The sequence below is a fragment of the Pyrgilauda ruficollis genome, unplaced genomic scaffold (genome assembly GCF_017590135.1).
Source record: "Pyrgilauda ruficollis isolate IOZ18807 unplaced genomic scaffold, ASM1759013v1 scaffold19, whole genome shotgun sequence".
NCBI classification, from domain to species: Eukaryota; Metazoa; Chordata; class Aves; order Passeriformes; family Passeridae; genus Pyrgilauda; species Pyrgilauda ruficollis.
Genome location: NW_024518095.1, coordinates 7117206 through 7142917, shown reverse-complemented (window position 1 = coordinate 7142917; position 25712 = coordinate 7117206). Strand labels below are relative to the sequence as shown.

The 25712-nt window shown below is 42.5% G+C and overlaps 1 protein-coding gene across 1 annotated transcript in view; it reads right to left on the bottom strand.

Moving 5' to 3' along the window:
• TRHDE (thyrotropin releasing hormone degrading enzyme) overlaps positions 1-2165 on the bottom strand; it is a 198142-nt gene extending 195977 nt beyond the window's left edge. Inside the window, exon 1 of the mRNA XM_041465641.1 lies at positions 1351-2165. Coding sequence (XP_041321575.1) covers positions 1351-2165 — 815 coding nt within the window. The remainder of the gene's footprint in view (positions 1-1350) is intronic.
• Between the last annotated feature and the right edge of the window lie 23547 nt (positions 2166-25712).

The following is a 25712-nucleotide window of genomic DNA, read 5'->3' as shown; positions in this document are numbered from 1 at the left end:
ATGAAAATATGTTTTAATAAAAGGGCTTTTGACTTAATTGAGTTGGTGAGGATGCTTTTCATGTCTTAATATTTTTGTCCAGTTCTTCCAACTATAAAATCTTTGTTTCACTTAAATTGTTTCCACAATCTAAAACAGTAAGATTCAGGAAAAGAAAACCTGTCACTGCACAGGTATTTCAAGAAAGGACAGCTTAAAAAGAATCCAATTCTAAAATTATAAACCATGCCAGAACTATCAAGAAGTCCACCCTTGCCTTTCTTTTCCATTACAAAATCTCAATGGGGTTAGAAAACACCTTCTTTAAAAAGAAAGCCTCTGTAACTGGCTAAACTGGGCCCTGCACAGTAACCCTGCCTACCGCAACAAGGGCCTAGACAGGGACCCAAGGGGCTTTAACTACATGGGTAAATACAAAACAAGACTGAATCTTGCTCTGCCCGCAAATGAATGAGGTTTGTCGGGTCACAGTGTGTAAATCTGCCGCGACCCAGCTGTACTGTAAACATATTCACCTCATGTGAAAACGCATCCCACCATGGTTTTTGCTTTGCCAAACAGAAAAAAAAGCAAAACAGAAGTCTCGCCGCTGTTTGTAACCTGACGAGGCTCATACGAGGGCACACGGCTGCCGAACACAGAGTCTTTGTGTGAAACAGACCCGGAGCCTCTGCCCTGACAAGGACCTAGCAGACGGTCTGCTTCACTGGTGGCACCCTTGCAAGTTTGCTCCTTGCCACCGTCCGTCCCCAAGCTGCTCTGGGGCATCTCCTGACCCGCCGGCCGCTCCCCGCAGCCCTCCCCGCGCAGGCGGGGCGTGCAGGCGGAGCGCTCCCTCACCTGCCGGCGGCCCCGCTAACCCCGGCCCGGCCTGCCCCCGGCCCCGGCCCGCGCCGCCCCGCAGCCCGAGGCAGCTCCGCCCGCACCCCTCGCTCCCGCGCAGTCCCTCAGCCTCGGCCGCCTTCCAGCCGCTCTCACGGCTATCTCACGACACCGGCCGGTAGCTTGGAACGGGCAAGGGCTCGCCGTCCCCGAGAACCTCCGCATCTCTGCTCTGACAGCCGAGTCCTACGGAGATGACCAGAGAGAGGTGGCGGGGGGATGCGAGGCCTGGCCTGCGCTCACCAGCCAGCCGGCCTTGGCGGCCGTTCCCCCCGCCGTAGCCCCCTGCCCGGGCAGCCGGCCGAGCCCCGCACCCATCGGCACCGGGGCCGGGCAGCGCGGAGCCCGCGGCATCACCCCCCTGGCGGCGCCGCGGCCGCCGGGTCCTAGCGCCGCCCTACGCGAAGTTGGCGGGGGCCGCCAACTTCGGACCGAGTTGGGTTTGAGGCGACGCGGCCCGTCCGCTACCTTCGCTCGCCGTGGAGGACGTAGGAGCTGCGGAAGAAGCCCAGCAGCTCGTTCTCGATGAGGGCGTTGTAGATGATCTTAAGGTTGTAACTTCTCTGCACCTCCAGGCTGCGGTTGAGGACCACGACGAACACCTGGGTCTGGGGGTAGAAGAAGGTGCGGGCCACCCGCACACCGCCGGCCAGCTTGTCCTCGGCCACGCGGACCGCCTCGATGTGCATGCGGTGGGCGTGCAGCACGATGTAGCGGCTGGCGTTACGCACCTCCAGCTGCACGTTCACCTCCCCGCTGAAGGTGAAGTTCTCCATGAAGGCGCTCAGCATCAGGTTGTAGTGCAGTGGCCGCAGGTGCCGCGGCAGCCGCGGCCGGGCCCAGGGCGGCAGCTCCCGCCGCCGCTGCCACTCCTCCTCCTCCTCCTCCTCCTCTTCCTCCGCCGCTTCCCCGCCCCGCGCCTCCTCCTCCGGCCGGCCGAGGGGTTGCCCCGCACCGGGCGGCTGCCGGGCTACCCCCGAGAGGCTCCCGTTGCCGCCGGCCCGCGGCGGACCGTCGGCGGCGGCGCCGCACTCCTCGAAGCGGACGCTGAGCAGCACGGCGATCATGGTCACCGCCAGCAGCGCTAGGATGGAGACGGCGAAGCCCAGCACCAGGCGCTTGTGCACGGCGATGTGCCGCTCCGTGGTGCGGGGTCTTGGCCCCGCCGCCTCGGCCCAGGGTCCCGGCGGCAGCCCCCGGCTGCCGTTCCGCAAGGCGGCCTCCTCCTCGATCATCATGGGGGTGACGGGCGGGCGCTTCTCCCGCTTCTCCTCCAGGGCCATCACGGCAGCGCCGCCCCCGCCTCCCGCGGGGCCGCCGCCACCCGAGGGGGCCCCGAAAGCATGGGAGACTCCGAGGCAGGGGGCCCCTCGGCCCGCGTGGGACGCACGGTCTCTCACTTCCCAACGAGCCGCATCACCCTGGCCGCCGGGAGCCCCGCGGGGGAGCAGCCCTCGGGGAGCGGAACGGGACGAGGTCGGGTCGGGTCAGGCAAGAGGCGGCGGGCGCTCCCCGCCGTCCGACTGCCGGGCCACGGCGCGCAGGCAACTTGTGCGGCTTCTGCGGGGCACTTCAGCACATGCCGCCGAGCGCACCTCGGCGCCAGGGGGGAGGGCTCTGCCGCCCCGGTCCCCCCGCTAGCGCCGCCGTTCGCAGGGAGCTCTCTTTCCCCCGCGTCCCGAGCCGCCGGGGCCGGGGTCGGGCTCCTCGCCCGGCCCCGGCAGCGCCCGAGCCATGCGCGCCCCCGGGGCGCCGCCGCGCAGGTCGGCCCGTCCCCGCGGGGCTCGCCCGGCACCGGGGGGCGGTGGCACCGGACAGCGGCGCGGGCCGGGCCCGTCCTCCTCCTCCTCCTGATAGCGGGTCAGGCTCCGGAGAGTCGCTCCTCTTATTTTCTTTTTCCTGTCTCCTGCAGGTACAGAGCAATCTCCCGGCTGGCTCGAGCAGAGGCGGCTATATATAGGCACCGGGGAGAGGCGAGGGAAGGGAAGGGAAAGGATGGGAAGGGGGAGAGGCGGGCAAGCCCCGCCGCCCCTCGGCTTCAGCGGCTGCTCCGGCTGCCGGCGGTGACGGCGGCGCCCCGGGGGAGCGGGCGGGGGCGGGAGGCGGGGGCGACGCGGGGACGAGGGAGGCTTTTCTCCGGTGTGTCACACGCGGCGGCTCCGGGGGAGGTCGCTGAGGCGGCGGAGGGAGCCCCAGCCGGGGCGGGCGGAGGGCGAGGGCCGGGCTGCGCCGGGAGTGGGGACGCTGCAAAGCCTCCGAGCCGCAGGACTGCCCGGGATTACACACCAATGCGTGTGCTCTCCACATAAATATTGAATGCCCTTACTGTGTCATATTTATAGAGACTTAATAAAGAGCCGCCGACTATGTGTTTGAACGACAATAGTGCTGTCATACTAACGTGAGGATGGAGCTCAGAAAAAGATAAATACTCCTACTTAAATCGATAGGATTAATATGCCCAGAAAAAAAATCGCGCCGTAAGCGTTGGCAGGTACTTTCAGAAATCCCCCTGCCGTTACCCCGCGGCCCCAGGACTCTCTCTCTTACCTTCCTGCCGGTGGTGAACCCCCACCTCTCAGCTGGAGGGATTTAAAGATGTGTTAAATGCTGCCTGCGATAATACAGCAACACTTGCGTTGAGTACACCTAGGAGTGAACCCCCGTCTGGAAAACCTCATCAGCCTACTTTTTCCACCTGCACCCAAACTTCTGTACATAGGATCTGCAAACACACAGAATTAATATATACAGCAATGATCTAGATCAATGTCTGAAAGCATCTCTGTTCCCCTTATTTTGCTTGCATACTTCAAAAACTATCTCTGTTCATTTTCTCTTTTGAAGCTCTTCAGCTCCAATCTTGTAAGCAGTCACAGATGTGTCTATCTTTGGCATTCAGTCCTGTGGAATCTATGGGAATATATGCTGTACATCAGGTTAAATGCATACGTAACAATTCACAAGATAAAGGCCTTACTTTCCATAGTGAAAAGAACAAAAAAATCAAGTCCTGCACTTCTTTCATAAGCAAAGCAAATCTGAAGAGTTTAATTAAATGTGATATATTAGCCATTTTACTTCAAGAGGAAATGCCTAATCTTTCTTTGTCCTGAATCTTCGACGTCTTCAAGAAGTGTTACATCACTTTGCATGCTGTTGCAGAGTACAAATGATCATTTATTGACACTCAAACCAGTTAAGGATTACCAGTTTTCAGTATAAGGAGTTTGCTACCTTCCTTATATAGTCCTGTAGAAGGATTCTGTTCAGGTCTACTGTCTCTGGAAAGAAATGAGCCTTTATTTTTATCTTGCAGCACAGTCTAAAAAACGTTTTTAATCTTAACAATGTTTAATAAGAGGTATGTTGATACACTTGCTAATTGTGTTTGTATATCCTAGGAGGACTAAGATTTTCCTCAATAATTAGCATTGCCTCATATTTCCTGTGGTGATATTTGGCTGCCAACCTATTAGAACAAGTCACAGAACAGAAACATTATCCAAAAACAGTCTTCATTATTTGTTGACTGAAGTTGATGTAGAAAGGTAGAAAACTATTGCTATGTGATTTGGGAAAAAAAAAAAAAAAAAGGAACTGACATGGCAAAGTAACATCCAAAGCTACAGGTTTAAAATGTCAGTTTCTGTATGTTTCATTAAACCCTTTAAAAGTGGGCACAAAAGGAAGTGCCTGAGTGCTTTTAAGATTTTGTGTGCAGGCTGTCAGTATCAGGCATTAGTAAAATAGGCAGTGTTTTCCTCTGTCTCTCTCTGAACTGCACTTTCAGTTATGTTTGCTCCTGTCAGCAGTGCAGGGAGATGTTCAGGCAAAGATGTAATTCAAGAGTAGAAGTAACCTGGAATAAAGTGGTACATTATGTCCCATTTATAAACATTTCTAACTTTTAATAATTTTAATTAAATACAGTTGGATAGTTACAAGTTTCACGGGTTACGGTTTTTTTGAAGCCTTCTCAGAAAAGCGATGAGCAGCAGGCAGTTGGGCTAACCAGATCTGCCACTTTTAAAGAGGGAGATACAAGTGTCTGTGTGACAGCACAGGAGCATCATTCTGGCCGTCTTGATGTACAGATAACAAATACATAACTCTCCAGGCTAAAATCTTCCAAGCCCTGCCAAGGGAGTCAGTCATGCAATTTAGCTTCAACAATATTAGTCTATATATTGAAGGGTCAGTATGAGAGAGGGTATGTAAAAGGTTTAAGTTGCATGCTAACAAGGAGCCATGAGACTGATTCCTTTTAAGACAAGTTGTAATAGCACCCCAAAAACTGACACAAGGCATGAGTGGTGGGAATTAAGGCTGTCTAGATTCACCTCCAGATTTCATCATTGCAGAAACAAACTACTGAGAGGTTTGCAACCCCTCCTCTTTGGGCTTGTCAGTCTGGAGACTTACAATAAGGAGGTGCAGCTAGGTATTGTGTTAAATAGCTCATGAGCCTTGACTCATCCATCATTCTGAAACTTCACATTACCAGATTAACCTCTTCTTCATATTAGTAATGACAGGTTTCTAAAATATGGCTTGACCAGATACAGGTCAAAGAAGGTATTAACTTGTAATTTGTTCTCAAATGCTACTCTCTGAAAGTAGTTTAGTGTACCATTATATGTAGACTTTTTTTTTAAGAAAATACAAAGGCTCCCCAAAAAAATTGTGTCTACATCTGGGAAAAATTCTTGTTTTTCCATTTGTCCACGGTTATAAACATAGACTTGGATTTCATGGGTTTTGCCTCTGAAGTTTGCAACTCCTTTGGTCTTTCTGCAAAGAGCATTTGAAAATATATCAGATCATGGATCATTTTTTCAGCAAAATCCTGATAACAACTTCCTGTTGTTCAAAACTTCCTCTAGGCCATCAACATCTTGTATGCAATCTCATTTTATGAGCTTACAGCCTAGGGTTTCAGGTACTCATACAAAATAAAAGAGTGTGGCTCACCTTAACTGAATTGCTATGGAGATGGCCCTCTCTAGACAAGTATCAGAAGAAACATGGATAAACTTCAGATAGCATAGTTTCCAATTCTATACCATCTGATAGCATGGCTTCCAAAGAGCTGATGAGGGACCCGCATAAAGCTGTAGTTTATGTTACGTTAGGATTGCAAACACCTCTCAGTATTCACACTGGTGCTTTACAGTCTTGGAAGAAAAGCACTATAAATGAGTAACTTCATTGTATATCATGCAGCTGGGTACAGTTCATCCAAGCCAAAGATTGGCACATTATATTTTTTCTGAGTCTGCCTAACTATGGCTGCTTTTTATTCCAAGTGATACATCCTTCATTCATCTGTATATAGCAGAAGTTTACAGATGGACTTTATCATACTGACACTACTCAAAAAAAAAAAAAAAAAAAAAAAAAAAAAAAAAAGAGGCTCAGAAAGTGTCCTTCTATACAAAGCCCAAAATCAACAATTTATATTGGGAAAAATTACAGGGGAAAAAAGACTGCATCAGCCACCATCAGTCAGTGCTCCACTGACCCTTTTAGCCTCAGTCAGGCATTTCTCTGGTCATAGCTGGATTCTCTTTGCATACTTTAAAGTCAAGGATACCCATAGGTCTTAATCCCTCCTGTTCAAGTCATAAAATGGACTACACTTCATAGCCTACTAATATATTGGTCAAAAAACATCAACAAGGTGACCTCTCAGAGTATTATGAACTACTCACTCCCCACAGACACAGCTTCCATCTAGCTGTTACTTACAAGACCAAGTGGGGGATGACTGTTTCCAGCTACACAGGTTGCCAGTGAAGCAAAAGAGGAAATTACCAGTCTATCATCCATTGGCCTTTCAGTTATGACTAATTCCTCAAAGAATTGATACTATCTAATGGGACAGCTGTGTGCTCTTGAGGCTTACAAGTAGGTCAAAGAGAATGGAGTGGGACAGTGGTTCTATACTTAGTGGTTTTTTAGTTGGTTTTCTTTTGCTTTGTTTTTTCCAAAAGACATTTTCAGTAACATGTCAGGTTTAACATATGGCACTGGGGAATACACCTTCTGTTTAGTTTAAAAATTGCTGCTAAGAAAAATGCTAAGGGAAAGACTTTCTAATTAAAAGTGAAAACACTAGATTGTAAAACAAGCTGACACGTGGTGATTTGTGCTGGCTTAAACATCCCAAGAAAAGGAACATGCTTTCCATTGTTTTCTGCTCCTTCACCCTCATGTCATCTGTATAAATGACCTTTCTTACTTGAGTTCATTGGCAGTAAGCACTATTTATGTTTAGTTTATAGCTAGAGATGTCCAGATGTCTAGGTACGGCTTTATCTTGGACAAGTTTTGTGTTTCATTTTTTAAAGGAACAGATACCTGAGGAAGGAGCTTGGTGCTGTGGGTAAAGTCCTGTGGAATGAGAAGACAGAAGTTTGCCACAGGACAAAGGGGCTCCGTAGTAAACTTGATCCTTCTCTTCCCCTCCTACTTTTTCCTCTTATCATCACCTCTTGTTTTCCTGTCACCTCTGGAGCTGGAAGGAACATCAGAGGAGGCATTAATAGAGCATTGTCTGTGCACCACCAGGCCCCAGTGGGCACCTGCTTCTTTCCATTCACCTTGTGCCTTGAAATCACACCATCACCACCCTTTGTTGGGGAATTTACTTCCTTTATATTCCAGTCCTTTTAAACTACTCAGTACTACCCTACAAAGTCATAATACTTTTTCATTTTTCAAAAGTCAGCATTTTCTTTCTCAAGTTTTAGGAGTATCTACTTTCATATGAGACCTAAATATTTTAAATTTTCAGTTTGGGTGTCTGAGATGTATTCTTTTCCCCAGATGTTCTGTTTTCATATTTATCCCCGTCCAATCAGCAACTGATTTTTCTTTTTCTTCCTTACATTTCTTTTTTCTTCATTACAGCAGTAATTTAAGAAGGAAAACAAGTGTTCTCATTCTCCATTAGCAAGTTTTAGTTAAAGCATATTCCAACTTATTTACAAGGGGTTTTTTTTCTCAGTGTTTTTAAACACAGCTTCTTGAAGATACCTTTTTTCTAAGCATGAACCATTTCAACTCCACAAGTTCAATAATGCTATGTTTTTAGTAGTGGAATGTAGAGCGTAGATATAATAGTGTTTGTTTCTTTCACTGAATAATTACACTTAAAACTGGCTAATTGGAATCAATTAGTGGTAAGAAGTTAGTCTCAGGGGGACAAGAAGAATTATTTGTGGAAACTCCAGATTGTGTTAAGAACCAACATTTACATGTCTAGATTGTGTCTTATCTACTGAACCTTTTTCACTAAAAGTACAAGGAACATTGTAGTGGGCAAGGCAAGGGTTTACGTCCATTAACAATTAGATTAAACCCCATTTTTAAAAACATCTGTGGATAATCTCTTCATCCTTTAAACTCTACAATAAATATTCAGACTTCTGGAATTAGATTTCAATACAGAGTTTTGTGTGTTTTGTAACATTACAGTAATTAGAAACATAATATATATTAATATGTTATAAACATAATATATTATGCATAACATAATGTGCTCTTTTGTTTCTTTCCATGTCCGATTTCCATTTTACAAGGCAAAAACATGGATATTTCCTTGTGGGTCTCCTGATTCAGCTTGTCCAGATAGTCCCACCTTATGCAAGAATACTTGTGCTTTACCATCACCTGCCTCAGGCCTCATATTTATGTCTAGTAGACATTATATGAGAATATGAATGTATTTTATCAGCTCTACAGTAATCTTTTGTATCCTGCTATGGACTCCCTAAGAAAGGATATGTGCACTGATACTCACCTCAGCCTCCAATGATCACCTGCCCTGATCTTCTCAATCAAAGTCCCTTAGAGATATTTGATTTGCCAGATGTCCAGCGTAAGCATGAAATAGGCAATATTTTCAGAAATGTGGCCAGACTTTTACAGCAGAGGAAGATCAGCCCACACCAGTCCTTCAAGAATGGTCTGTTAAAACAATCACAAGCATCTACAAACAGAATCACTGTGAGATCCCTCAGTCTAAATGCTGATTGATCCCAAACTTCCTCTGAATAAGGACCGCAAGGAAAAAAGTCAGTGTGTTTATGATTGCTGTGATTTTATAATTCATTTCAAGAAAGCACTTTGGTACCTGCCAGAACGTGACTTTCTTTGGGCCTTTAAAATGGAGCAAGTACCAAAGGGGAGTCATAAATGGGGGGCACAAATTATGAAAGGGAAGAGGAGTTCCCTTCCTGTCAAGATTGTTTGTCTCAGTGCTCTTTTAAGCCAAAATTTTTCTGGGTTTGATTTTACTGGGATCCTGAGGATTAGATGATTCAATTTTCTCACAAAATGAATAATGTGAGTGAATCAAACAAGGTCTTTGAATGTAGAATACCAGTTATTGATTTTTTTTAAAAATGAAACCAAAACCAAAGCAAGTAACTACTTGTAGTGATAAAACTATTCTAAATGCAGCAGCAGCACTGACAATTTAACCAACATTTAAAATGCTTTAAAATATCCTACTTAGTAATAATTCTAGTTCCAAACCACCCATGGGTGACTCTTGATTTCCAGGGTGGTTGTAAAGTTGCAATTCCATTAAGGATCAAAATACGTTACCAATATATCTGATCATTCGATGGCCCCCAGAGCCCACTACCCGGTATTCTGTAACACTGCTCAATTCAGAGAAAAATATTTCATTATAGTTTTAAGGATTTTCTTCTTGATGCATTAGTACTATTTTGAGTTTGTTTCTGCAAGTAAACTCCTGCCCCCTATCGCCCATAATAGTGCTGATACCATAGGCACGTATCTCAGGAAAATTAAAAATATTATAACTAGTCTGGTTTTCAAGGTCTAAAATTGACTTAGATACCATTCTTTCATTATGTTGAAAGCTTCACATCAGCATTCCCCAGAACAGTCTACAGCAGTCATGGCTGCTACTTTCTTGTTAGAAAAGTGTTAAACTACTCACGTAAAACTTGGATCTCAAAAAGAGTTTTACTAATAAGATGTTTTTGGTGAGGATTCATTTTCATCATCAAAGTGGCAAGATTTAACCTGTGTTGGTTAAAAATTCCTGATCACAGAACCCAATATTTCAAATAATTTGCTTATGAAGTAAGACCAGAGCACTTAACAACAAAGACACAAAAATTAAACAATCAAAACATTCCAGAAGATACTACATTTACATTGCAGGCAATACACAATTCCTGGTGTCATATTTCTTACCAATACAACTAATGACTGAAAAGAAGTTTTCAGGTTTTAGTTCATTTGAATTCCTTATTCCTTAGAGAAGAAAATTAATTAAACCACATTTTGATAACAATCACTTTCCTTAAGATTCTGGAGCTGTGATAAGCAGACAGCCTCTGTCTTCCTTGTTCTTTTAAAAACTTAACTTTTGATGTGGGACGGGGGCAATGAACCATCCTTGCTGCTATATAGCTTTAAGGCTTTTCACGAAATAAAATTTAACTGACAATAAAGGAACTATGCTCCTAATTAAAATAATATTGATTCAGCATATGGTATTTTGCCTTTGGTTTTCACTTTTTATTAGTCAAGTTGTCACTTTTCTCTTTAGTGCCACCTTGTGGGTCAGCCAGTTATAAAAGCACAGAAATATCTCCTGCACTAAGAATAGTCTGGATCTGGCATTCTGAACATCATAGGGAAGGGGAGAGGTTTGGTTTAAGGGTTTAGGCCATCTATTTTTTTTAAGAAAAAAGCAATAATGTATGGTGAAAATGTTTTCTATTCATTTATAATAGGTATGCAAGAAGACAGAACAATCTCTCTGGATTGAAAATAATGGGACCTACAGAAAAAAAATCAATGTTCATTTAAAGGATAATCATCAAACTTGCCCTGGAAAATGTAAGTGGCAAGCTCTGACTTGTGTGATTTTTGCCACAAGAAAAATGATTTTGTATCTTAGGGACATTAATTTTGCAACACCTTTTCAGGAGAAGTAAAGCTAGATAATTGTAAACTCCCACTAATCCCATTTTTGGAGAAGATGAATGATCAGATACAGCATCATAGCATACTTGCTTAAATTCAGGGTGGATTTGCACACACCAGCTTTTCATTCTGCTGATAAAACACAGAAATTAAAAAGCATGTATAAAAATTAAAAGTGTCATGGGACAGGTACTGCAAAGGATATTCAGATTCAAACTTGGCTGGAATATGGTCACAATAGGCATTGTTTAATACAACACTAATGACTCAGCCCTCACCTTACAGAACAGCTCAAACATTCCTCATTCATTACTTGGACAACTGTGGACAGTGGAATTATGGTCAGTTTATCTTCTTGAAAGGAGCAGGGAGAATGTTTCTGATGTTTCTAATTTTAAAGAGCCCTTTTTGTTACTTTCATTAATCCTTTTTGTTACTTCTCTTAATGCTGACAGTTTTGGAAGCTACAAGAAAAATATTTTTTGTACATTATAGACCACCATTTTGTTCTGCATTAAAAGCACTTGAAGCTTACAGATTCTGGTTTTTATCTAGCCAGCTCCTTTGCATTCTCTCTTACTAAATACAGGCTTATAAAGCAAAATAATTCATCCCTGAAAATCTCTTCAATTTAATCAAGCAGTCACATATCAGGTAATCTTTCTGGTAAGGAGAGGGGTTATTTTAAATGGTAATCTTGGGTTTTACTGAAATTAAAACACATGATCAGAACAAGTGACAAAAAATATAAGAAGAAAATACAGTTTTCCCATTAGCAGATATAGCTATTTCCTAGACGGAAAGAGACTAAGGATCTTCACAGAAGCATATGCCACAGCAGGCATTGAAGTTCAAGGAACCTTACCAAGCATGAAAAGCCCACTAAACTCCCCTACCAACAAGTAGGTAGGTGTCCAGCAGTTTTCTCTGAGGCTTACATAAGTTCAAACACAGTAAGTTCAGGTCAAGCAATAGAAAGGATGGTCCAACAGCTGGCTCACTAGCCCAGACTGGAGAAAACTCAGCAGCTGACTTCTGAGTACAGCCACAGCCTTTTTCCAAAGCTCCTTTGCTATCTTCACCCCTCCAAACACTGGAAAAACCTTTGAGGAAAGGAGCTATTGATGACTGTGTGGTGCCTAGATGCTGCACCCCATGGAAACACTGAAATAGCAATGTCTGGAATAGCGGATCATGTCCCAGAATTCTCTGTGAGTTGAACAGCCACCCACTGCAAAACACTGATGGGCAAATGCTTCTCTACTGAGAAGGCAGGACGAAGGAAAGGAGTTACAATGAGGTTGACTAAAGAATGACACACAGCAAGCGTGAGAGCTTTCACCCTGTGCTCACATTTCAGCAGTTGCAGAGGATACATCTGCAGAGACAGCCACCTCTGCATGACTCCACCATGCATCAGTTATTCTTATCACTCTTTCCCCACTTTTCCTCCCCAAGCCCCAGACTATGATCAGCTACCAGGTGCTTCTACATAATTACCAGCACCAGGAGACATAGACTGGCAACATGCCTGTTGGAATGTTGCACTTACTGTACTGAGAAATGGCCACATGCTTAAAAATGAGATATGAATATATGTTTGGGGGGTTTACACACTTGAAATCCTGGCATTCTGAAATTCTGAAAAAGTATCCATGGTGTTTAAATGGTGGGAGTGAGTGTAATGGCACAAAACAAATACTCTAAAGAAAAAGTAATAGGATACCCAGGACTGCAACATCGTAAGTCCTTATATAATTTTCAGTAAGTACTTAATAGAACTGAGTGTCATTTATTATGAGCGGTTTTTAGCTTCTGCTTTATCAGAAAAAACAGGCATGCACCACAAGCTATGCTTCTGCCAGATGAGTCTCCTACCAAACACACCAAGCATGATGCCCTTCAGCCCCAGCTGGGTGCACTCTGACCTTCTCACTGGCAGCTGTGCTCACATATAGCCAGGTTCGAGTCAGACAGTGACAGAACACAGACACAGTTTTGCAGAGATGTGGCCTTCTTGCCTACCCCACTCCTGAGATAATTTTCATGTAGCTCCCTTCCTAAAAAAGCTTCTCAATTTTCTTTTGAAAAGTTAGGTACATAAGTAATCTCCCATGGTTTTATTTGAAGTGCAAGTTCTTCAGACCCCAGGAAGTCCCAATTCTCTAAGACTATATGAATATGCAGCAAACTTAATTTTCCAAGACTGCAGGATAGAGAAGACTAGTAGTGTCACCCCATTCAGCAAACCCCAGAGCCTTGCTTTTGCAGTATTTTTAGTCTATCTATATAGCACAGCCATCACCTTGAAGTGCTGTGATCCAGCTGGGGTGAAGAGGTTTAGCTGCTCTAAACACTGTGCTGTTCAGGCTGCTCCAACATGTTTTTCAGCAAGATCACCTGTGCAAGAGCAAGCATGACAAAGTTGTCACACAGTGCTGCTGTCAGAGGTAGCCTCAGGGTCTCTGCACAGCACTGAGCTGTGTTGTACAGCTGAATCTCCACCAAGACAGCAGAAGCCTGCTGTACATACTTGCAGTGAAGACAAGCATCCCCATTCCATGCTACCCTACCCAATCATAAGAGCACCACCCTTTGACCCTGTACAAGGGCTTGCAAACTCAGTTATGAGCCCTTACTCTAACTTCAAACACCCTAGTCCATTCAGGTGGGACATCCAGAAATGTTCTTTCCTGACAGCTTTAGAGCAAACAATATCAGATCACCCTTCCCTACCTTTCTTTCTTCTGTTGCAACTTCCTATCTCCCTGCTTGGCAGTTTTTCTCTCCACATAGCTTTTCCTACCACTCCTGTCAGCCTGTATCTCTGAAGCCTCCAGGGCAGCCTGCAGCTTCACCATTTGCTGCTCCATAATGCCCAGGCAGCTGTCTCTTACCGCAGCTGGTTTAGATCCACAGCTTGATCTCAGCTAGGGGAGGTAATTAAGCCATTAACCCTTCCCTGGGCTTTGGGCAGGCACGGTGTACCTACTCCGTCTCAGTAACTGTGGGGTGCAGTAGCATCTCTGGGTTATCATCCTGCATATGAGCCAGCACTAAGGGGCCCAGGTGCCAATCAACTTTACAGAAACATCTTTAGCAACAGCAAAAAGGTTAAATCTGTGTGAGAGTTTGGAAAGAATGTGTTCTTCTTATGAATATCCTTCTGTCCTCTCCTCCTCCCCAAAGCTGATGCTTTTTGCTTCGACCACTTCATCCTACTTTAACTCCCTTGTCAATCCCCAGACATCTTGCTTCGGTTTTAGTCTCTATTCCTCAGCCTCCTCATCACAGCATCAATCTCTTGGAACACCTCAGTGCTGAAAATCATGACATGACATTTACAAATACAGTTTTTATGTGAGATTTCCAATAAGGTCTCAGATTTCACCATGAGGGCCTAACAGTCTTTGTACAGCTGAAATTTAGCAAAGCAAATTTTTGTTCTGTAGTTTTAGTTCTGAAATGCATCATAGCAGAGTACAGATTAAATATAAACAGAAAACAGTGCTCAGTTGTAAAGTCTCTCTGAATTAACTTTCTCAAGAAATATTTTTAAGGCTGACAAATCATATGCAAGGTCTTTTCCCACAAGAGAATTTGTCTTGGATTCATTTAGTAGCTGAAGGTTGTGTCATATGTCACTGGAAAGGTAATTTTTCCTAGTTTATGAAAAATGCCTTGAATTTGACTTTGCTGTCACAGGGGAATAATGATATCTCTACAGGTAATAAACTGGCACACAGAGATTGCTATTGGTAGCTTTGCAAGAGGTGTACTATCTTATGGAGGATGATAGGAAGTAACAGGGTGAATTAATATCAAATATGCAATTTATTTCTATAATGTCTACATGACTTGGGTTACCAGCATTTGTAATATTATTTTAAATATTAATATGTAAAGCATAACAAACACAAGATCATTTTAGAGGAGCTAATGCACAACTCTGTAAATTCAGTAAGCGATGGCCATTAATGTTCTCTTTTGTCTTCCAGACAGAAAATCAAAGCTATTTAAATTAAAGGATGTGTATAAAATCAATGTATGTTGATAAGGTGTGCACATTAACTATAATGTTTGAAAACATTCTTTGTAACTTGTATATATAATCTTTTTCTGGATAGGTAGGTACATTAGCTAGCATAATCAGGAGCTCTTTAAATTAATTTTTTCCTTTTTTTTTTTTTTCTTTTTTTACATTATTAATTTTAAGCCTGTATGGTAGCAGTCTAAGGGAGGCTATAGTGGTGCAGGTGTTATGGTGACACAACTGCATGTGCTCTTGAATGAGTGAGATGCTCCTATACAGCCTTTTTGCCCAGGCTGAGGCTGGAAGCCAAGGAAGCTGGTTCGTGGTGAGCTCGGATTTGGACCCAGGCACGTCCTGCAGCTGAGGTCAGGCAAGCTTGGCCCCACTGCCAGGCAGTGACCACTGCCAGCTCCTGCCTCCCTGCTGAGATCCACACCAGCCCACACCTCAGCAGCTGTGACCCATTGGTCAGGCCCTCATGGCTTTGCTGAAGGCAGCTGGTCACTGTTCATGTGACATGCAATTCCAATGGCAAACGCACAGGACATCTTGTTTCCTAAGCTGGATTGAGTCCAGGGTGAGGGGAGCAAAGTATAGGCACTAACTGGGTGGAAAAACAAGCAATTAAGAGTATAAATACAAGCTGAGACTCAGATCAAATGTGCAAAATAGGCTTAGCTTTAGCTTAGGAAGTGATTATTGAAATCCTGAACACACAGCTTTGGCACATGACAGCTACAGCAGAGATTTAACAAAACTAAAAAGAACAAGAATAAAATGTTGGTTCTTTTTCAAATTATTATCTGTGCATTCATCATATCCACACTTGCCTCCACATTTTGTAATTAAAACTAGTTAGAGATGGTTCCATTTAATCACTATTTATTCCACGTGATGAGGTCCAGCTAAATGTTGTAGCTGGTTGCATAAACCTCAACATTAACATTCATCATTTAACTGTGATGTATATAGGTGTAAAATTCACATCACACCAACTTGCAACCAGGTTAGAGGCCAAGCTTCCAATGCAGAATGTTTATGCCTAGGCCTTCTGCTAGCAAAAATATCTTGGAAAGCATGAAAATAGAGTGAGATGTCCTTTTGTTCACCAGTAAGTCACTGAATCAGAAGAGATCTTAAATGACTTGGCAAGGCAGCTTGACAGAATCAAAACAAAGGCCGTACAAGGCATCGTTCCCCAAGAAAAGGAGCTCTGTTGACTGTGGGCAATGGAACTGCAGGATGTCATTGCTGGGGTGTGCACAGAAAGGCACTGGCACTGAGATAGCTCCCCAGAGCAAGGAACATCCTAACAGGCTTTGAGGAGGGCTGCAGCCCAAATATGTAAAAGATAAACTCACCAGATATAACCATATTAACATGAAGAATTTATTTTTTTCAGCTTCTGCATGGGCTGAAACCCTTTTACTCCAAAGCAAATTTTCCCCAAACAAAAACCATCAGAATTGATCTTCTGAAAAGCTTTTTCATATGAATAATTACACCTTAAGAAAACCATGACAGGTCTATTTATCTGTGGTCAAATTTACTGGAAATATTTGAAACACAATATATTTTTCAGTGAGAGATGCAGGAACAAAACCCTATGTTCCAATGTCAACCTTAAAGCTTCAGAATTTTATTTCTGGAATAACCAGGAACGCTCTGTTGCCTTCCAAACTTGAGCCCAGACACATGAGCAAAATATCAGATCTCACTTTCAAAGGTGCCACTTTAAAAGAGACGGTTTGACAGGAAAGTTGAATCAGCCTTTCTCTCCTTGGCAAAGTGCCTAATGAGGTACAGAAAAAAAGGGTTACACCTGTTTAGAATCCAAAAGCCTTTTTACAGAAATAGAAAGGGATGCTCAATAAGAATGAGAACCTGAATCATTACTGTCAGGAGCTTGACTAGGTGGCAGGAACAGGGGTACAAGGGAAAAGTCACAGCCACATAATCAATGCCACATCTAAGGCATACCACAGACTGTGGTTTATTTCATTGCCATCTTCTTGTACTACCTTCCCAAACTGAAGATAAATGCAATAATCATCATCAAAAGAGTATATTATACAGTGCCAAATTTTGAAAATAGTTTCTTACAAGTGGCTTTTTGCTCAATAAAAATTACTTAAGCAAATTACATAAAAAATATATCCTTGTGTAGAATATGCTCAATACAGTGAAAACAATCCATCCTTTAGAACAGAATCTGTTGGCAATAATCCTCAACACCACTCTTCCCAGCAGATGTAAGACCTATCACTTACACAGTAGCCGCTATATGAAGTTGCAGATTTGTCCATCATCTGTTAATATGCATTCCTAAGGCAGATGTAAAGTTCAAAATCAATTTGAGCTTTGCCAGTGGCTCCTAAACGAACAGTCATGCACAGAACTTCATATAATGGCATTTAAAGTGTGCACGGATACATACATCTCACATCCACTTTAAATCTTGTATTTAAAAAGAGTTGAGGAAAAGTATTAACTATCATATATTTTTCCAAGACTGCTGCAAGAAATAGCAGACAGTTTAATGTTAAAACAAAGTTATTATATGACTTTATTCACAAACCAGGAAATTATTCACATTATGTGAATATGTCTGTGGACAAAGCAATATTATTGTGATGATTATTGTATTTAGCATGCAGTTAAAATTTGTGTGCTTTTTACTCTGAGTACAATGTATAAATGGATATTTTTGGGAAAGAGGGAGAAGAAGGGAAAATCAGACTGTGTCAGATTTAGTATATATAAAGGATTTGACAAAAAATGTTTTCAGTTTTGGTCAGTACTTATTGGAGCTACTGTATGCGTGTATGTAAGTTAATAATGCTAAGGAATAAGAAAGCAAACCTATAGTACCATTCACTTTTCTCTTGAAGCATTTCCTGTCCTGTTCTTTTGAATTTGGTTCTTCATACACCTTTTCTGAATATCTGAGTGGATTATCTGTGTCCATTAATTTTCTAATTTTATCTGTCAAATATGCTCTCCGGTTTCCTTTACTTTTTAAAAAGACTGTGCACGAAAATATGGTTTACTGGAAATTGCTTCTGGAGAATGTTATAATAGATGCTTGTCAGGTATATTATATGGGAAAGGCTTTGAGTTTATTTCTCCATGTAATCTGACACAATTAGGATATAACCAATTAGAATATAATTCATGTTCTGTGTCTCATGAGGTCCTTTGAAGGAGCTGAAAACTATGTAACTCTTTACTTTCCCCTAAACACAGAATCTGCCAGTTTTTTCTGAAAGAAGTCATTACTTCTTGATTATTGAAAAATATTTTGCAGGACAAGTATTTTCTCCTCAACAGGGTTAAACCTTATTAGCCTTTGGTAATGGTCTTTTCTAAAGGGTAATTAATGTGTGACCAGCAGCTGCTCCAAGGAAAACTGGACAGTGTTTTTTATGAAAAATTGCAAAAAAGAACCTTTATCTTTGTGAGCAGGCTTCTCATCAATGTGCATTTCACTAGCTCTCAGCACCCCACACATGTCAGCTGGCCATCAATCATCCTCTAGCACAGGCTATCTGAGGCCCTGAAGATGGAAAACCTCAATAGAGCTGTTTTAGAAATCCAAAACCGTGATTATTAAAATCTTACAGATTTCAGTAATAATGAGTCACAAAGTGGCAGGATGTGGGATGAACCACCCTTGAGCTGTAGAAGGGATAAGTGACAAAAATTAGGAAGTCTTTCTGCATAGCTGCTTGGTCCAAAATTTCCTGTGTCAGAGGAGACTTATTGGAAACTGATCATTGTTTGTTTGCTCTGGGAATTGGTATTGTTGGCGTGGCCAGATGTAGGAAGGCAAGCATGAGTCATGCGGTTGAACTCACCAAATTGCAGGGCTCAGTGCTTAGTCTGGCCAACGAGGAGTGAAGATCAAAACTGTGCTCAGCATGGCTGACTCCCAGCTCAGGTGTTTGGGAAAAGGTTGATATCTTACGGGGGGCAATCCTGCTCATTCATCTGGGCTACCAAAGCTTCATATGCCTCTGAACACATTGACAAAGAGCCACAGGGGCTTACTCTTTGCTTTACTTTTGTGACTTCGATCCACCAAGCTGGATGAAAATTGATAGTCGGTTTCTTTCACTTTCCAGATGAAAAGTCTATGTAATTATGTTGGCATCCTTGAAAAGTAGTGCTTCAGTGTTATACACTATTTCAGAAATCTGAGGGTTTGAGTCAGATGGACCTTTACAACACCCACACTCACCTACCCTGTTATCTGCTTGATGGAGTAGCTGCAAAGCAGTGTAGGAAGACAGAAACAATTGCTTTTATTTTGCTTACTCTTAATTGATTTTTTCTTCTTTATTCTCTGTATCTTACAAATGAGTCTTTTATGATTCTGGGATATGATAATCTAGTTTTACAACTTTATGTCACCTCACACTTTCATTCTGTTTTCCCCCCCTTTGTAATATATGTATTACACAAATAAAGTGCATTGCAGAATATTAGGCAATTCTCTCTTTCCTTGCTAGGTTAAAGAATGATATACTTTTTCGATTTATTTTCAATGAAAGTTAGGAAATGACAGCTGTATTTGGCTTTTACTATGTAAAGTGAATGATAGTGACTCACCAACTGATTTATTTATTTACTTATTTCTATTCTTTCCACACTGTGCTACAATTGTAAAATACTAGTCTGATTTAGCTTGGAAGAGTGATACTTGACTATAATGAATCCTTTGCTTTTGAAATTTAAAAATATATAAATAAGTGATAGTAATTCTGGGCAGAATAAACTCTTGCAAGGGTCTTAAATCTACACAGAATTATCCTAATTATTCCTTACAGAGTAAGGATGCAGCAAAAGGGATGTTTTACAGGGGTTACAAGATTACAGAGAGATTGCTCATCTTTCTGCAAATACATAGGCATTATTAAAAGGAGCCAAACTATTTCTTTATGTTTAAGAAATGGTTTAGAATTTTCTCTGTAATTGCCTTAATGTCAATCAAAATGATGTAAATGTCTTGAAAGGAAAAATCTATAAGATCTATTAAAACAACTCTATTTATAATGTATGGGTTGACAGAAGAGGATGTGAGGAGGCTGAGCAGGGACATTACAATTTCTCATCAAAAACTCTTCCTGCACACAGTTATCTTTTTCTTGTCATATACCAAAAGTTCCTTCCCTTCAACAGCTCTCCCAGAAGAGGTGTCAAAGGAGATAAGACAAGTATACTATAGTCAAAACCGTAGATTTGCTGCAGTACTGCTGTATCAGCTTAGCAATGTTTCCATCTCTGTATTCATGGGACTCTGGCCTGGGTACCCATAAGGTCATTAAAGTGCAGCCTACATGCTTATACTCAAAATTTCGATGCTAAATGCTGCTCTGAAGCAGGTGTTTTCCCAAAAAATGTTTAGATCCATATCTCCCAAAATAAATTATAACAATGTTCTCTCCTTGCTTATGAAGATGTGGCTTTCAATACCTCCAAAGGCAGGAGTGTTGGCCCTCTGTTTCACACACCTTGGCTGAAGACTCTATCCACTGAACTTTAAAAATGCAGGAGTCCTATTTTGTTTTTTAAGTTTTAAGAAAAATAATGATTGAAAGAGCCATATGATGTAATATGTGCAATTTGGACTTCCCTCTCCTGCCCAATTCCTCACTTGCTAACTCCACATTCTGACCTGTTTTTCATGAGGTCTTCTCTAGTTTCTGAGAGTTTATCCTTTTTGTATTAGCCTGAGCATTTATCCAGAGCATTTGTGTAAACAGATATTTGCAAAGAGGGACTACTTCTCTGTATTAGTTTCATAGCAATTTCAAGATATGATACAAAGATCATAAAATATTCCAAATTGCAAGGGACCCACAGGATTATCAAGCCCAGCCCTTAGGTGAATGGCATGTACAGGGATTAAACCCATTGTCTCAGTGCTATTAGCACCATGCTCTAAACAGCTGAGCTAATCTCAGGGTCACTTTCATCCTAAACTGTTCTCTACTTATCACTGAGTGGTTGCACATACATTATCGCCAATTCCTTAGCACTTATGTGAATTAGAAGTTGGTGAACAGTGCTGATTCCTATTTACCAGCAAAGTTTTCATTAGTCTTTCCCTCACTCAGGTGACAATGTGGTTCAGTTTAAAAATGTAAAAAGGGTTCCATGATCAGTACTGAATGTAAAGACTAGTCAGAAAAACAAACACATGGTCAGGTCTATGGTTGTGTTCGAGGGTCCCAGGATAAGGGAAGAGATGAGAATTTTGACTCCATGTTTCAGAAGGCTGATTTATTATATTATGATATATATTATATTAAAATGCTATACTAAAAAGAATAGAGAGAAAGGATCGAGGAGAGGAGAGGACTAATAACAAAAGCTCATGACTCTCAGAAAGTCTGAGCCAGCTGACTGTGATTGGCCATTAATTAGAAACAGCCAACATGGACCAATCACAGCTGCACCTGTTGCATTCCACAGCAGCAGATAAATATTGTTTTCATTTCTTTCCTGAGGCTCCTCAGCTTCTCAGGAGAAAATCCTATGGAAAGGATTTTCATAAAAATATAATGGCGACACAGGTATCTCAAACATTTATTTTCAGGCTTACTTGGAAATGATAGCAAAACACAATTATTCTCTGATGTGTAAATAAAGCACAAAGTTTACTCTTGTAAGTGTGACAATACACTTTCAGTGGTGATATAAACATTATTCATGTGATGTGATAACACACAAAAAATACCTTGCTAGAAGCAAGGTATGATCTGAAAAACATACCTTTCACTGAAGCATCATGTGTTACTGCCTAAAGTATGGTTTCAAGCCTAAAAATAAATTTTTTATAACTTTGACCATAAAAGCTCCATATTTACATGTGACTTGTTGACAACTGTCAGCTCAAAGAAAAGTTACGTTCTGCTATTGGGCAATCCTACAAAGTGGGTCTTGGAGCAGAAAACTGGCTCCATGCATCTGATATCATGCATCATCAAGCATGCTGCAGCCTGAACTCAGGCAGCTTCCCTGCTGACCAAGCTCAAACCAGAGATTACCTGGCTCCTGCTTCCATGATAATGGTGGCTCTTCAGTGGTAAATAAAAAAAGAAAAAGCAGCCAGCAGATATTGTCATCAGGAGTCACCGTTTATGCATGGAATATGCAAAGGAAGGTCAATTATCCCCTTTGTTCAATGTGGCCTTTCACAGTTGAGGCAAAGCATTTCAAGATTCATTGGAGTGTTCAAATTCCTCTAAGCCTGCTTATTCAGGTAAGGGGTTCTGCTAGAAAACTTAAAGCTATGCCATGGGAGTCAGGACTGTGGAAATCATGGATGAGGGAAAGGGACAGGTTAGGGCTACATGCCAGCAGCTGACAGTCGTGGCTGGATGCCTCCACATCCTGCCTCCCTAGTAGTGATTTACTGAGGCTTTCCATCAAATGGAAATGTTTTCTCCTCTCCTGAAGTCCCAGCAAGGCTCTTAGGGAGGCTGAGGTTTTGGATTCAGAGCTGACTGAGGATCTGGGGTGGGCTGGGTATGGCAGAACTGAGTGGCACAGCTAGTGCCCTGAAAGACACATACTGGAACTTGCTGAAAAAATTTTAGGATACTGTGGTCTCATTTATTGTCAGGCAAAAAGACTTGCCTGTGACAGGAGAGCAAACTCCATAAGTTTTGTTTTCCTCTGCTGTCATTTTTTCAGTCAACAAACTGATATAAACGAAGCATGGATCTGAGTTTAAAAAAAGCCCCAACAGTCTGATTCTCATAAATGTTTAAGGACATTTGGTACCATTCTGTCGGCTTAAATGGGCCTTGCAGACTTAGTAAACTATTTTAGCATTCCCTGTAATGCTTCTGATATTATGTATAAGGAATAAAGCAGCATTCATATGAATGAGTCAAGACCTAAAATGCAGTCTTTCAGGATTTCTAGAGAGAGAAAAAAAAGCACTGAAAAATTATCTCATCCCACCTGATAATCCCATAGCCATGCAATCAATCTTACCTCTTACTATAAAAAATGGTACCACAGTTGTGGCAGTAATTAATAAGTCAAAGAGAAAGTAAAATATGTTAGAATGAAAAGTCAGTAGTATATTTTTCTGGTGCAAAGGTTGTCTTGAGTTTAGCTCAATCTTTAGTTACTTTTGTTGAGGCAGACTCTCCATGTGTGGAGACACGAGGCTTGACTCCATTTCAGAAGGCTGATTTATTATGTTAAATATTATATTAAAATGCTACATTAAAACTATACTAAAAGAACAGAGAGATCAGAAGGCTACAACAAGAATAGAACAGAATAGAATAACAAAATCCTGTGACTCCTCACAGCCTTGGCACAGGTGGCCATGATTGGGCATCAATGGAAAACAATCCACATGGACCAATCACAGATGCACCTGTTGCATTCCCCAGCAGCAGATAGTAATTGTTTACATTTCTCTCCTGAGACTCCTCAGCTTCTCAGGAGAGGAAAAATCCCAGCAAAGGATTTTTCATAATATCATAGCTACAACTTTAAATACTAATGGATTTTTGCCTAGATTTGTCTTCAAGTAAGAAGCAGTAAACAATGGTGAAAGCTGTAAAGTTACCCAATCTTTCTGAATAAAGGTTCTCCACATGATGGGAGAAGAAAATCCCTAGTTACAACACTATTTTATGCTTTGAAGCTATGTCCTCTGCACTGGGGACACAGCGATTTTTTCCTGGGGATCCACAAGAAAAGCTCTGTTACCACTATCGTCAGTATGTCATCAATATAGTTTAACTGGTAGGATTCTCACAAAAATATTGACTGTCTGTGGTGGACTCACCCTGGCTGGATGACAAGTGCCCACTAAAGTTGCTCTATCGCTCCCCTTCTCAGCTGAACAGGGGAGAGAAAATACAACCAAAGGTTTGTTGGTCGAGATAAGAACAAGGAAAGATCACTCACCAGTTAAGGGCAGAACAGACTTAACTTGAGGAAATTAGTTAAATTTATAAACAATCAAATCAGAGTAGGACAATGAGAAAATAAGAACAAATCTTAAAATGCCTTCCTCCAACTCCTTCCTTCTTCCAGGGCTTAACTTTACTTCCAGTTTTCTCTAACTCCTCCCTCCAGTGGCATAGAGAAACATGGAACTGGGGCTGTGGTCAGTCCATCACACATTGTTTCTACCACTTCTTCCTCCCCAGGGGAAGGATCCCTCACACTCTTCCCCTATTATAGCATGGGGTCCCATGGGAAGCAATCCTTCACAGACATCAACTTGAGTCCTCCCCATGGGCTGCAGTTCTTCAAGAACTGCTCCAGCATGAATGCGTCTCACAGAGTTAAGTACTTCAGGAACAAACTGCTCCAGCATGAGTCTCTTGCAGTTTCACCAGTCTTGCAAGCAAACCCGCTCCATTGTGGGATCCTCTTTCCACAGGGGCATGGGTCCTGGCAGGACCCTGCTCCAGCATGGGCTTCCCACTGGGTCACAGCCTCCATCAGGCCTCCACCTGCTCCACTGTGGGGTTTTCTATGGACTGCAGGTGGATCTCTGCTCCCCTGTGGACCTTGAGTGAGGACAGCGAGACAGCCTTCTCACCATGGGCTGCACCACAGGCTGCAGAGGAATCTCTGCTTCAGTGCCTGGAGCACTTCCTCCCTTCCATCTTCTCTGATTGTGGTGTCTACAGGTTCTTGCTCTCACATTTCCTTACTCTGGTCTCTGGATGATGATGCACAGGCTTTGTTTCCCCGCTTCTTAAATCTGTTACCTCAAATGTGCTACCACCCTCCCTGATGTGCTGGGCCTTGGTCCATCCTGGAACTGGCTGGCATTGGCTCTGCTGGACACAGGGGAAGGTTCTGGCAGCATCTCACGGAAGTCAGCCCTGCAGACACCCACTACCAAAACCTTGCCATGCAAACCAAATACGCTGTTGGTCAAGAAATATGTGCTAAAAACGGTGCTGTCAAGAACACCTTCGCACCACCACAGGTTTCATCTATGTTCCTTCAGAGGCATTGTGTGACATGGGGTATACAAGGAAAGGGATACAGAAGGAGTGAAAATTCAGCACATATTCCTTTCGGGTCTCCCAGACACAGTAAGAAAGACTTCAGGGAGTATGTACAAGAGCTGCCAATGGTGTTCTGCCTCCATGGTCTTTGCAGACCTTGCAGAGAGGGACGCAACCCCCATTCTGCCCCACAGACTGGTGCCTGCTCTGACTTGGCTCCTTGAGCAGCCCCTTTTGCCCATAGACTTTAAGCAGCATCGGGTACCATTATCTTTATCAGGCTGCTGATGACTGACACAAATCCCTTGTAAGGTGAACAAATCCCACAGAAGAGAATGAAAAGACCAGAAATTCCAACTGGATATCCAAATTCCAGTCATGTTCCCAACCTAAATTAAACACAGTGGCCACTGCACAGATGTAATAATTGAAGAATAGGCTGCATAAATATAAAGGTGTGTGATTTTTATATTTGCCATTTAAAAAACCAGTGATAGTCTCACAGTGAGGAAAATGCTGCATTTTATGAGTCATTAGCCCCCTTTATGAGATACATTCTGGACTGTATATCACTGTATTGCAAGAGAAAGTATTTCAATAAGATTAATTAGCTGATGTTTGTAAAACATTTTGAATCTGGGAAGCATCATGTAAATGTGAGCTATTATTATTGTTATTTATTATAAGGGAAATGCAAATCCTCTCTAACTGTTGAGTAAAGCCTTGCAATTTTTATGGTCACAACTTTGTCAAAAAGATTTTTATCTTCCTAGCAGCAATGCGCTCCCAAAGATGTTGAGTCTTTAATCAACAGCTGTGAT